Consider the following 13686-nt stretch of genomic DNA (forward strand, 5'->3'; position numbering starts at 1 on the left):
CAGTCAGTGCTCACACCCGATCTCACTCCAGGCCACAAGAGGAAGCCAACCTCCTATGCCCTCTCTGTGAGGTGGCCGGAGCAGAAGGAGTTGTTCGAGTTCATGTGCCTTTCTCCCTCTCTGATCTGTCTGCAATTGAAAAGCGCTTGGGCTCTTACTCTTCTAATCCTACCAACTATACCAAGGAATTCAGTATCTCACTCAGGCATATGACCTTACTTGGCATGTCTATACTATTATGTCTTCTACCCTTACCCCCGATGAACGGGACTGAATCCAGATGGCAGCGCTAGCTCATGCAGATAAGGTCCACGCCTCAAACCCTCAAATGCCGGTGGGCCCAGAGGCAGTCCCTGACATGGACCCCAACTGGAATTACCAGGTGGAACAAACAGGTAGGAGATGACGAGACCAAATGATTGAATGTCTTGTAGCTGGCATGCAGGATGCAGCACAAAAGGTAGTTAACTATGACAAGTTAAGGGAAATTACTCAGGGACCTGAGGAAAATCCAGCTCTCTTCTTAAATCGCCTCACTGACACTATGGTCCTCCACACTCGTTTAGACCCTACCTCCAATGCCGGGGCCACTGTATTAGCCACTCACTTTATTTCCCAATCTGCCCCGGACATTCGGAGGAAACTTAAAAAGGCAGAAGAGGGCCCCCAGACCCCTATCCGAGACCTGATGAACATGGCATTTAAGGTTTTTAACAGTCGAGAGGAACAGGCCGAGGCTGAACGCCGGGCCTGCATGCAGCAGAAAGTATCATTCCAAACCCAGGCTCTTGTGGCAGCCCTAAGGCCAGAGCAACAAGGGCAAGGCACAGAGGGTGCTCGACCTAGGTCCGGGCCACCAAGAGGATCCCCACCAGGAGCTTGCTTTAAGTGTGGCAAGGAGGGTCATTGGTCCCAGCAGTGCCCCTGCCCGAGGCCGCCCATTAAGCCCTGCCCTAACTGCAAGCAGCCTGGTCACTGGCGGAGCGATTGTCCCCTTTTGGCAGCAGGCTCATCCTCGACGTCTCAACGTGGAGGACAGGCTGCTCAGATGGGAGACCAAGCCAGCCAGGTGGGGCCATCATTTGAATTTCTAGGCCTCGCAGACGACTGATGCGGCCCCGGACTCGGAGACCCTCATTGCTCTCTCTGAGCCATGGGTGATGCTACAGGTAGCGGGTAAGTCCATATCATTTCTTGTGGACATGGGGGCTACCTTCTCTGTATTGCCTACATACTCTGGACTTCTAGTTCCCTCACAGGTCTCGGTTATGGGAGTGGGCGGGACCCTTTCTTCTCCTCTTCGCACACCACCTCTGATGTGCAGTTTGGATGGAATTCCCTTTTCACACTCGTTCTTAGTCATGCCATCGTGCCCTGTACCCCTTCTGGGTTGAGACATTCTACACAGTCTCGGGGCCACTATCCAGCTGACAGCATCTTCCCACCTACTCCTACCTCTCCTGACTGAAGACTCTCCCACTACCACAGATCACTCTAACCCAGTCACACCTCCTATTCCACCGGATGTTGTCAACCCTCAGGTCTGGGACACTTCTACCCCTATGGTAGCAACCCACCACCCACCTGTACACATCCGCTTAAAGAATCCCTCCCAATTTCCATCTAGGCCCCAATTCCCTATTTCAGCAAGTCACCGCCAGGGCCTTAAACCCATAATTACCTGCCTCTTAAACCAAGGCTTACTCATTCCCATGGACTCTCCCTGCAATACCCCCATCCTTCCTGTTCGAAAACCTTCAGGAGCTTATCACCTCATCCAAGACTTACGCCTAATCAACGAGGCAGTAGTTCCCCTCCATCCAGTGGTCCCTAATCCTTACACATTACTGTCACACATTCCATCAGACACCACTCCCTTCACAGTCCTAGATCTCAAGGATGCCTTCTTTACCATTCCTCTACACCCTGACTCTTACTTTCTGTTTGCCTTTACTTGGACTGATCCGGACACTAATGCAGCCCAGCAGTTTACATGGACCGTCCTGCCCCAGGGGTTCAGAGACAGCCCACACCTGTTTGGACAGGCGCTGGCTCGGGATTTAGCTGCATGAGATCTCGAGACTAGTACTCTCTTACAATATGTAGATGACCTACTTCTCTGCAGTCCCTCCCTGTCTGTCTCAAGAAGACACACAGCTACCCTTCTTAACTTTCTTGCCATGAAGGGATATCGTGTCTCCCCTGCTAAGGCTCAACTTCACTCTCAGTCTGTAGTCTATCTGGGTATCGCCTTGAGTCCCACCACCCGAGGTCTCACCCTAGATTGAACTCAGACCATCCTCAGTCTCCAACCACCTACCACTGCTGATCAGATTCTTTCTTTCCTTGGTCTAATAGGCTTTTTTAGACACTGGATTCCTAATTTTGCTCTCTTAGCCAAACCACTCTATGAGGCTGCAAAGGAGACTCCTACGGGACCTCTCATATGCCCTAACACCGTCAAAAGGGCTTTCTGTACCCTTCGAGATGCCCTCATCTCCTCTCCCCCTCTCGCTTTACCCAACTCCAGGCGCCCCTTCCATCTTTTCACTGATGAAAAGCATGGTAATGCTGTTGGCGTGTTAACTCAACCTGTGGGGCCTACATACCGCCCCTCTCTAAACAACTGGACACCACTGTCAAAGGCTGGCAGCCCTGCCTCTGGGCACTGGGTGCAGCAGCTGAACTCACCAAGGAGGCTACTAAGCTCACCCTTTCTCAACCCATCACTGTGTTCTCCTCTCACAGGCTCACTGACCTCCTTTCACACAAATCTCTTTCTCTGTTAAGTCCTTCCCGCCTACAAGAATTTCACCTCCTGTTCATCGAAAACCCTTCAATCACTCTTTTACCCTCTCCCAGACTCAACCCAGCCACTTTATTGCCAGTTCCAGTGACACTTCCGGAACCCACCCACTCTTGTATGGAACTAATAGATTTCCTCAACAGGCCTCGAGATGGATTATCAGATTCTCCTTTAAAAGATCCAGATCTAATACTCTTTGTAGATGGGAGCTCTGTACAGGGACCCGACGGACAACGACGGGCAGCCTACGTGGTGGTCACGACATCCTCCACCCTAGAAGCTCAACAGCTGCCAGAGGGCACCACCTCCCAGAAAGCAGAACTGATTGCTCTCATGCAGGCACTCACTCTGGCCCAGGGAAAACGCGTAACTATATATACTGACTCTAAATATGCTTTTCTTATCACCCACAGCCACTCTGCCCTCTGGAAGGAAAGGGGCTTCCTCACTACCAGGGGCTCCCCCATAATCAATGCTACCCTCATTTCTAAACTTTTGCAGGCATTACAGCTTCCTGCTGAGGTAGCTGTGGTACATTGTAGGGGCCATCAAACCTCTCAGGACCCGGTGGCCTTGGGAAATGCTCGGGCCGATGCGACAGCTCAAAACCTCACCCTGGGAGCCTCCCCCTCTCCTCTCATGTTTCTCTCCACCTCCTTGAAACCTTCCTACACTCCTGAGGAAGAACAGACCCTCCTCAAAAAGGGTGGAGACGTGTGCAACCAGGGATGGATATTTCTTGGAGATAGAATTGCCTTTCCAAAAGAACAGGCTGAAACTCTCCTTTCTGATATCCACTGTTCCTTACACATACGGCCAAAAGCTCTCTATTGGTTCTTACAACCACTCTTTTTCTTCCCAGGCCCCCAGCAGACTATCGAAAAGGTACATGCAGCATGTGCTGTCTGTTCCAAAGCCTCTACACAAGGGGGACTCCGCCCTCGCTTCCCTACTCATCAGCTGAGGGGTCACGTGCCAGGCCAGGATTGGCAGATTGACTTCACTCATATGCCCCCTCACAAAAAACTCCGTTATTTCTTAACCTTTGTTGACACCTTTTCAGGATGGATAGAAGCCTTTCCAACTTCTCGAGAAACAGCAGATACCGTTGCCTCCATTCTCGTTGAAAACATCATCCCGCGGTTTGGACTGCCGACTACCATCCAGTCAGACAACGGCCCGGCCTTCAATGCCCAAATAGTCCAGCAGGTTGCCACCTCTCTCAACATCACCTGGAAACTCCACATACCCTATCACCCTCAATCATTGGGTAAGGTGGAAAGGGCCCATGGCATCCTGAAGGGTCAGCTAACTAAATTTTCCATTGAGACCAGGCTCTCCTGGCCAAACCTCCTTCCCCTGGCACTCACCAGAATCAGAGCAACCCCGCGAAACCCCACTGGACTTAGCCCCTTTGAGCTGGTTTATGGTAGGCCATTCCTAATCAATCACAGCTTACCTGTCAACCCCCCTCCTCTTGCCACGTACCTCCCTTTTCTGTCTTTACTTCACCATCTTCTCAGGGAACACGCGGACTGGACCCTTCCTCCCATAGGGGATCCAGGTGAAACACAGCCAGCGGTCCCCCTCCAACCAGGAGACAGCGTTCTTCTAAGGGAGCTCCAGCCTGGCTCCCTGCAGCCCAGATGGATGGGACCCCATACGGTAATACTGACTACTCCTACTGCAGCTAAGCTCCTAGGGAAAACACCTTGGTATCATGTCTCTCGCCTCAAACTTGCTCCCATATAGGATTTCTGGGAGTCAGAACCACTGGGCCTTACTCGTCTGCGACTCACAAAAAAATTGGGCCATGCAGACCCTCCTGTTGCTCCTGTCCCTCCCACCAGGAACCTGCCACCAGAGTGAACTGAAGCAGGGAGCAATGCTGTTCAAACTGCACCAACGAAGTTCCTCAACTCATGGCCAAACAGATGTTCCTCTGGACACCCCTCAAAACCACCACCTTCCGATCTCCCCCTCCCCACGACGCCCCTATTCAGCAGGAAGTAGCCAGACGAATAAGCGGCGCCCCTTATTAACACAAAAAGATTGGAATGTAAGGTCGGTGGATAGAAGGCTCTTCACGTGGGAACTTAGGCTCTGGGAACTTTGGCTAGGACCGCCCACAGTCAAGCACGCCAAAAAGAAACTTCCTAGGACTCCTTGGAAACAAAGGCGATTGACTGTTAGCCAGTAAGATTTCTCTACGTCATATTAGCCCGACTGCCCTAGAGGGACTCTTTTTTAAATATACCCGCGCAGTCTGTCCATGTGCGATTTTTTTCTGACCCTCCATCTTGCATGCCAGTGAGTCTCATCCAGGGAACGCTTTGTACTGAATAAAGCCTTTTGAACTTACCACACTTGGTGGCTCCGAGACCTGTTCCTTCCTTCTCGGTGGGGAAAAATACCTTACATATATGTGCCACCACTTTTTAAACCACTCGTCCACTGAGGGACACTTGGGCTGTTTCCAGATCTTGGCTATTGTAAATAATGCTACCATAAACATGGGGATGCATTTTTTCTTTTGAATCAGTGATGTGGTGTTCTTGGGATATATTCCTAAAAGTGGGATGGCTGGGTCAAAGGGCAGTTCCATTTTTAACTTTTTGAGGAATCTCCATACTGTTTTCTACAGTGGCTGCACCAGTCTGCATTCCCACCAGCAGTGCAGAAGGGTTCCCTTTTCTCCACATACTCGCCAGCACTTATTATGTGTTGTTTGGTTAATGAGTGCCATTCTAACAATTATGTGAGGTGGTATCTCATTGTGGTTTTAATTTGCATTTCTCTAAGGATTAGTGATGTTGAACATTTTTTTATATGCCTATTGGCCTTCAGTATGTCCCTTTGGAGAAGTGTCTATTCAATTTCTTTGCCCATTTTTTGATTGGATTGTTTATCTTCCTGGTATTGAGTTTTACAAGTTCTTTATAAATTTTGGTTATTAAGCCTTATCAGAAGTATTGTCAAATATGTTCTCCCATTGTGTGGTTTGTCTTTTTATTCTGTTCTTATGGTCTTTAGCTGTGAAAAGCTTTTTAGTTTAATATAGTCCCATTTGTTCTTTATCCTGTCTTCTGTTTTACTTGCCTGTGGAGATAAATCAGCAAATATATTGCTGCGAGAGATGTCGGAGAGCTTACTGCCTATGTTTTCTTGTAAGATGCTTATGATTTCTCGACTTATATTTAAGTCTTTTATCCATTTTGAGTTTATTTTTGTGAATAACGTAAGCAGGTGATCTACTTTCATTTTTTTGCAGGTAGCTGTCCAATTTTCCAAACACCATTTATTAAAGAGACTGTCTTTGCTCCATTGTATGCTCTTACTTCCTTTGTCAAATATCAATTGTCCATAAAAGTGTGGGTTTATTTCTGGGTTCTCTGTTCTATTCCATTGATCTTTAAGCTTGTTCTTATGCCAGTACCAAACTGTTCTGCATACAATAGCCTTGTAGTATCACTTGATATCAGGAAGTGTGATACCACCCACATTATTCTTCTTTTTCAAGATTGCTGAGGCTATTTGTTTTCTTTTTTGGTTCCATATAAATTTTTGGAATATTTGTTTTATATCTTTGAAGTATGTCTTTGGTATTTTAATGGAATTGTATTGAATTTATAAATTGCTTTGGGAAATATAGATAATTTAATGATGTTTATTCTTCCTATCCATGAACATGGTATATGCTTCCACTTGTTTGTATCTTTCTTGATTTCTTTTATCAATGTTTTATAATTTTCTGAGTATAAGTCTTTAACCTCCTTGGTTAAATTTACTCCTAGGTACTTTATATTTTTGGTTGCAATAGTGAAGAAGATTGTTTTCTTAATTTCTCTTTCAGACAGTTCATTGTTGTTGTATAAAAATGCCTCTGATTTCTGAATATTAATTTTATATCCTGCCACCTTGCTAAATTCACTTTATCAGGTCCAGTAGTTTTTTGACTGAGACTTTAGGATATTCTATGTACAGTATCACATCATCAGCAAATAATGATAATTTTACTTCTTCTTTTCCAATTGGAATGCCTTTTATTTCTTCTCTTGTCTGATTGCTATGGCTAGGACTTACAGAACTATGTTGAATGTAGTGGAATAATCCATTGCATGACCTTGGATGGGAACACAGCCAACAAGAAAATAGTGTTTTGCCAAGACAATTGTTTTGTGACTCGAAGGCAGGTCACTGAAATGGATCTATGTGAATGAAAGCAGTTGCTGGGCTTTCCTCTTAGTAAAACATTCTCATAAGATTTCTGTTCCTTTCAAGGTTATTTCTTTCTTTTTTTTTTTTTTTATATTTTTCTGAAGCTGGAAACAGGGAGAGACAGTCAGACAGACTCCCGCATGCGCCCGACCAGGATCCACCCGGCACGCCCACCAGGGGCAACGCTCTGCCCACCAGGGGGTGATGCTCTGCCCCTCCAGGGCGTCGCTCTGCCGCGACCAGAGCCACTCTAGCGCCTGGGGCAGAGGCCAAGGAGCCATCCCCAGTGCCCGGGCCATCTTTGCTCCAATGGAGCCTTGGCTGCAGGAGGGGAAGAGAGAGACAGAGAGGAAGGGATGGGGGGGTGGAGAAGCAAATGGGCGCTTCTCCTATGTGCCCTGGCCAGGAATCGAACCCTGGTTCCCCGCACGCCAGGCCGACGCTCTACCGCTGAGCCAACCGGCCAGGGCCTCAAGGCTATTTCTTGAGATAAAGAGAGGAATGTTGTGGGTACCATAGAAGCAATAGCAGTTAATGCCTTTTGATATTGTATTGTTATTAAGCTATCATGCAGATGTATTCCATGTATCTTTAAGTAAAGGTTATGCTTGATGCAATGCCAATTTCTAAGTAAACAAGCTTTTTGTAATCTTGTGAATAAAAATAGGACACAGCACGAACTTGGCGCCATTTGCCTGAGCTAGCGGTGGTCCTTTGCCAGTCCATGATGATTTCATCTGCTGATTTCTCTCTCTGCACCCCCGACTCACAACAACAGTCAAGTAAGAGTGGTGAAAGGGGGGCATCCCTGCCTTGTTCTTGATCTTAAGGGGATGGCTTTTAATTTTTGCCATTGAGTATGATGTTGACTGTGGGTTTGTCATAGATGGCCTTTATTGTGTTGAGGTATGTTCCCTGTATTCCCACTTTGCTGACAGTTTTGATCATAAATGAGTGCTGGATTTTATCAAATGCTTTTTCTGCATCTACTGATATAATCATGTGATTTTTTTCCTTCCTTTTGTTTATGTGATGAATCAAATTGATTAATTTGCAAATATTGTACAATTCTTGCCTCCCCAGAATAAATCCCACTTGATCATGATGTATGATTTTTTTCATTGATAGTTGGATCCAGTTTGCTAATATTTTATTGAGAATTTTAGCATCTAAATTCACCAGGAATATTGGCCTATAGTTTTCTTTCTTTGTAGTGTCTTTGCCTGGTTTTGGAATCAGAATAATGCTCGCCTCATAAAAGGTGCTTGGAAGTTTTCCCTCCTCTTAAATTTTTTTAAATAGTTTGATAAGGATAGGAGTTAGTTCTTTGAGTATTTGGTAGAATTCGCCTGTGAAGCCATCTGGCCCAGAGCTTTTGTTTGTTGGGAATTTTTTGATAACTTCTTTGATCTCATTTGTTTTAATTGGTTTGTTTAGGTTTTCTGATTCTTCAAGATTGGTTTTTGAAAGATTATATGTTTCAAAAATTTTGTCCATTTCACCTAGATTTTCTAATATTTTGACATACAATTCTTCATAGTATTTTCTTAAAATCCTTTGTATTTCTGCCGGGTTGGTTGTTACTTCTTTGCTCTCATTTTTAATTTTATTTATTTGAGTCCTCTCTTTTTTTTTGGTGAGTCTGATTAATGGTTTATTGATCTTGTTTACCTTTTCAAAGGACTAGCTCTTGGTTTCATTGATCCTCTGTATTGTTTGGGTTTTTTTTAGACTCTATGTCATTTATTTCCTCTCTGATCTTTATTATTTCCTTCCTTCTACTTCCTTTGAGCTTTACTTGATATTCTTTTATTGGTTCTTTTGATGCAGAGTTAAATTGTTTATTGAGATTTTTCTAGCATCTTAAGGTATGCCTGTAATGCTATGAACTTTCCTCTCAGGACTGCTTTTGCTGTGTCCCATAAATTTTGAGTTGTTGTATGTTCATTTTCATTTGTTTCAAGGAAATTTTTTATATCTTCCTTGATCTCATTGTTAACCCATTCATTCTTTAATAACATATTATTTAGTTTCCAAGTGTTTGAGTGTTTTTCAGTTTCTTTATTGTAGTTGATTTCTAGTTTCATGCCACTGTGATCCGAGGAAATGCTTGATATGATTTCAATCTTCTTAAATTTGTTGAGACTGCTTTTGTGCCCTAACATGTAATCTATTCTAGAGAATGTACTGTGAGCACTTGAAAAGAATGTATATTCTGCTGCTTTAGGGTGAAAAGTTCTGAAGATATCTATTAAATTGAATTGATCTAGTGTGTCCTTTAAGTCTGCTCTCTCTTTGTTAATTTTCTTCTGGAGGACCTATTCAGTGCTGTTAGTGGGGTATTGAAATCCCCTAGTATTATAATATTGCTATTGATCTCATCCTTTACGTCCATCAAAATCTGCTTTATATATTTAGGTGCTCATATATTAGGTGCATATATATTTATAATGGTTATACCTTCCTGTTGGATTGCTCCTTTTAGCGTTATGTAGTGACCTTCCTTATCCTTTACTACAGCCTTTGTTTTAAAGTCTATTTTGTCAAATATAAGTATTGCTACCCCAACTTTTTTTTCATTTCCATTTGCATGAAATATTTTTTTTCATCTTTTTACTTTCAGTCTATGTGTATCTTTTATTTTGAAGTGGGTTTCTTGTAGATAGCATATGTATGGGTTCTGTTTTCTTATTTATGCAGCTATGCTATGTCTTTTGATTAGAGCATTTAATCCATTTCCACTTAAGGTTATTATTGATATGTAGTTGTTTATTGCCATTTTATTCTTTAAACCTACATTACTCTTTTACTAGACTTTCCCACCTTTGTTCTGTTTACAACAGGCCCCTTAACATTTCTTGCAGCATTGCTTTGGTTGTAATGAATTTCTTGAGTTTTGTTTTTTGTTTTTGTTTATTTTTGTGTTGTTGTGTGTTTTTTTTTTTTGTCTGGGAAGCTTTTTATTTCTCCTTCAATTTTAAATGATAGCCTTGCTGAATAAAAAAGTCTTCGTTGTAGGTTCTTGATCTGCATTACTTATAATATTTATTAGCATTTCCTTCTGGCCTCAAGTGTTTCTGTTGAGAAACCAGATTATCTTTATGGGGGCTCCTTTGTAGGTGATTGACTGCTTTTATCTTGCAGCTTTTAGTTTTTTTCTTTATCTCTTAGCCTTGGTATTTTAATTATGATGTGTCTTGGTGTATGTCTCTTTGGGTTCCATTTTAAGGGGATTTTCTGTACTTCTTGAACTCGTGTGACTTTACCCTGCATCAATTTAGGGAAGATTTCAGCTATGATTTCTTCAATTAGGTTTTCTATTTTGTTTTTTCTCTTCTCCTTCATGCATCCATGTTATGCAGATGTTGTTTCTCTTCATGTTTCCTCAGATTTTTGATCCTCTTTTCTTTTTGCTGTTCTGTTTCCATGCTTTCACTTATCTTGTCCTCTAAATCACTGATACTATCATTTGCTTTGTCCAGCCTGCTTTTAATTCCTTCTTGTGTAGTCTTCATTTCTGATATTGTGTTTGTCATTTCTGTCTGATTCCTTTTTATGATTTCAGTGTCCTTTTTTATGCCAGCTATCTCTTTATTTAGGGGCTCATTTTGTCCATCTATTGTTGCTCCAAGATCCTTGAGCATCCTAACAATCATTATTCTAAACTCTGCATCCAGTATCTTATTTCCATTTCATTGAGTTCTTTTTCTGGGGATTTCTCTTGTTGATTTATTTGAATTGCACTTCTCTATCTTTCCATTTTGTCTCTGTATAGACTAGATACCACTCTATTTATGGTTGTTAGGTCCTGAGCTGATGCTTTCTGTATCTGGCGTCTGGATATACCAGCCCTGGACATCCCTGGCTGGAACCTTGTGCAAACCATTGGGAGTCACTACTTTTGACTGGCCCTTAGCAACCTTCTTGGAGCTACAGGAGATCCAGAATTTGTGGCTGCCTCTGCTGGGCCCTGATGCCATTGTAACTATCTGCTGCACTCCTAGGATGGCCTTTATCTACTCTTGGCCAGTGTTTGTGGCCTCTCTATTCCTGATGTGAGGTCTTTTCACTGGCCCTCCTTTACCTCTGCCTCCTTAGACACTCAGGCATGAGCATGCACTCACAGGCCACAGCTTGGGCTGCTCCGCAGGCATGGGGGACTCCTTGCCTCACTGGCCTCCGCCCCTTGTGGGCACATGAGCTGCCTCTCCAGGCTTCTCCCCTGCTGTTGTGTGGATGCCTCCTTGGGCTCTACCCCTCTCCTCCTTGGGCTCTATCCTTTTGTGGGTGCATGGGCTGCTTCTCCGGGCACTGCCTCCCACAGGCACACAGGAAGTCTTTCCGGGCTCGGACCCTCGCTGTCTCCACATGAGCCATCTGGCTTCGCCCCTGTGGGTACACAGCACTTCTTGCTGGACTCCACCTCCTGCAGGTGAGCAGGATGCCTCACCCCACTGGAGTCTGCCCTGCGCTGGTGCAGGGGACGCCTTGCTTCACAGGGTTCTGCCCTCATGGGTGCGTGGGAGGCCTCTCTGCGTTCCGCCCCCCACCGCCGCCACGTAGACTTCCTCAGTAGGCTCTGCCCCAGACTGCCACATGGGCCAACTGCTACAGCCTCCACTGCAGCCAGGCCCTCCTGCCCTTCAGAGGGTACTCAGCAAGTTGGGGGGCCATGTAACCCAAACCTCAGCACTCAAATCCTGTGTCCCTGATGCACCCCCTGCTTCTATGTGTCTCTCTACTGACTTGACCAGAAGAGCCTCTGTTGGGTGGGGTAATTGCTTCCCTTTGCTGGCTTGGTTCTCCCAGGAAGAATGGCCACTTTAAGTTTGGGGAATGACCCAGTACAGGGGTCAGGGTGGCTATCTCCCACAGTCTCTCCCTATGCCCCCAAAACTACACTCTTCTCTCACAAGTCTAGTCCTCTTGGTGCTTCCCACTCCCAGAGCCCCAGGTAAGTGGCTGTGAGTGAGGTTTTCTGCATAGTCCCTTTAAGATGGAGCCTGGGTCTGAGAGTTCTGTCTCCCTCTTACAAACAGTAACCCAGCTCTTCTTTCAGGTAACTACTGTACATACACCTCCTCTAGTCTCTAGGGCTTCAAGCTGGTGCACCAGTCTTAGGGCTGAGGGTCCACAACAGTCCCAGAAACCCACTTTGCTGTGAGATACCCTCCTGGAAGTGGGGCAGCCCTTTCTGCATCTCCTCCTTTCCTACCAGCTCAGTGTGGTTTCTTCGGTGATGCTTGATTATAAATTCCTCTTAGTTTAGTCCAAAGTTGTTTTTTCAAGATGATTGTTCCTAAGTTAAGTTGTAATCCACTTTTTTCTGGGAGGTGGGAGTTGTAATGTCCACCTACTCCATTGCCATTTTTCCCTTTGAAATTCTTTATATATATAAAACTTGTAAACTAAGCAAGTGGGAACTAGCTTATTTGATCACTTTTAGAAAAGTCATTTCATTTAACTTCTCTCCTTATCCTAAGTTAAACATTTTGTAGCGACAGGGATGGGAATGTCTTTGCCAGGTATGTAAAACATTTATCACTATTGTGTTATCTTGTGGGGTTTTTGTTTGTTTGTTTGTTTGTTTGTTTGTATTTTTCTGAAGCTGGAAACAGGGAGAGACAGTCAGACAGACTCCCGCATGCGCCCAACTGGGATCCACCTGGCACACCCACCAAGGGGCAACGTTCTTCCCACCAGGGGGCGATGCTCTGCCCCTCTGGGGCGTCGCTCTGTTGTGACCAGAGCCACTCTAGCGCCTGGGGCAGAGGCCAAGGAGCCATCCCCAGCGCCTGGGCCATCTTTTGCTCCAATGGAGCCTCACTGCGGGAGGGGAAGAGAGAGACAGAGAGGAAGGAAAGGGGAAGGGGTGAAGAAGCAGATGGGCGCTTCTCCTGTGTGCCCTGACCAGGAATTGAACCCGGGACTTCTGCACGCCAGGCCAATGCTCTACCACTGAGCCAACCGGCCAGGGCCTATCTTTTGGTCTTGATTGTGGGAATGCTTTTTCCTTTTAATAGATCCTATAGATAAATGTTGTAAGCTTGTTAGTAATTGACTATTGTACCATGCTCCACCTCTTTACCACCCCAACCAGTACTTGATTTTGTATAAAAGAAGGCTCAGAACTGTATGAGAGCCTACATGATTTGGGACCATGCCCCATGTAGCTAGACGGATAATTAATAAACTCCTCAAAATTTCTTCTGTAACCTGCCTTAGTGTCTCTGTGTAACCCGTGGCTTGCAGTACTTTATAACAATCCTGCCATGTTTGGGGCTTATAACAACACAGACTGTAAAGAAGGCAGATATTTGACTTTGACACATTCCTAACTCTGTTGCATGCCTTTAAAAACATTTTAAAGCTCAAATCCTCTGCTTTTCCATCCAACAAGAGTCATCTTTTTTATTCTCCTCTCCCTCACATTTAAGTGACTCTGTGTTCTAGTCCACAGGGGTGCAATCATGCTGTAGAAAGATCATTGAATGAGGAATTTCTTTATTCATTGATTTACTCAACAAATATTTAAATACCTGTTGGGTGCTGGGCTCAAAGCTAGGCATTGTGGATGCAGTGTTAACCAAAACCGACATAACATCTGCTCCTATGTTGTAAAGAGACTGACATTAATCAAATAATTATAATAGGTTTGTGAT

The 13686-nt window shown here is 44.7% G+C and overlaps 1 protein-coding gene across 1 annotated transcript; it reads left to right on the forward strand.

The window, feature by feature from the left end:
* Positions 1-278: 278 nt before the first annotated feature.
* On the forward strand, positions 279-11083 carry LOC136398373 (uncharacterized). The gene is made up of 3 exons (XM_066372676.1): positions 279-395; positions 3870-4109; positions 10830-11083. Exons 1-3 carry the CDS (start codon positions 281-283, stop codon positions 11081-11083), a joined length of 609 nt encoding a protein of 202 aa, XP_066228773.1. The 5' UTR covers positions 279-280.
* Positions 11084-13686: the final 2603 nt, after the last annotated feature.

The sequence above is a fragment of the Saccopteryx leptura genome, chromosome 3 (genome assembly GCF_036850995.1).
Source record: "Saccopteryx leptura isolate mSacLep1 chromosome 3, mSacLep1_pri_phased_curated, whole genome shotgun sequence".
NCBI lineage: Eukaryota > Metazoa > Chordata > Mammalia > Chiroptera > Emballonuridae > Saccopteryx > Saccopteryx leptura.

Coding starts and splice junctions, on each gene's coding strand:
- LOC136398373 (XM_066372676.1), top strand. CDS start 281: ATGGCAGCGCTAGCTCATGCAGATAAGGTCCACGCCTCAAACCCTCAA. Junction 396..3,869: donor TTACCAGGTGGAACAAACAG/GTAGGAGATGAC, acceptor ACACCTTTTCAG/GATGGATAGAAGCCTTTCCA. Junction 4,110..10,829: donor GGCCCATGGCATCCTGAAGG/GTCAGCTAACTA, acceptor TATGGTTGTTAG/GTCCTGAGCTGATGCTTTCT.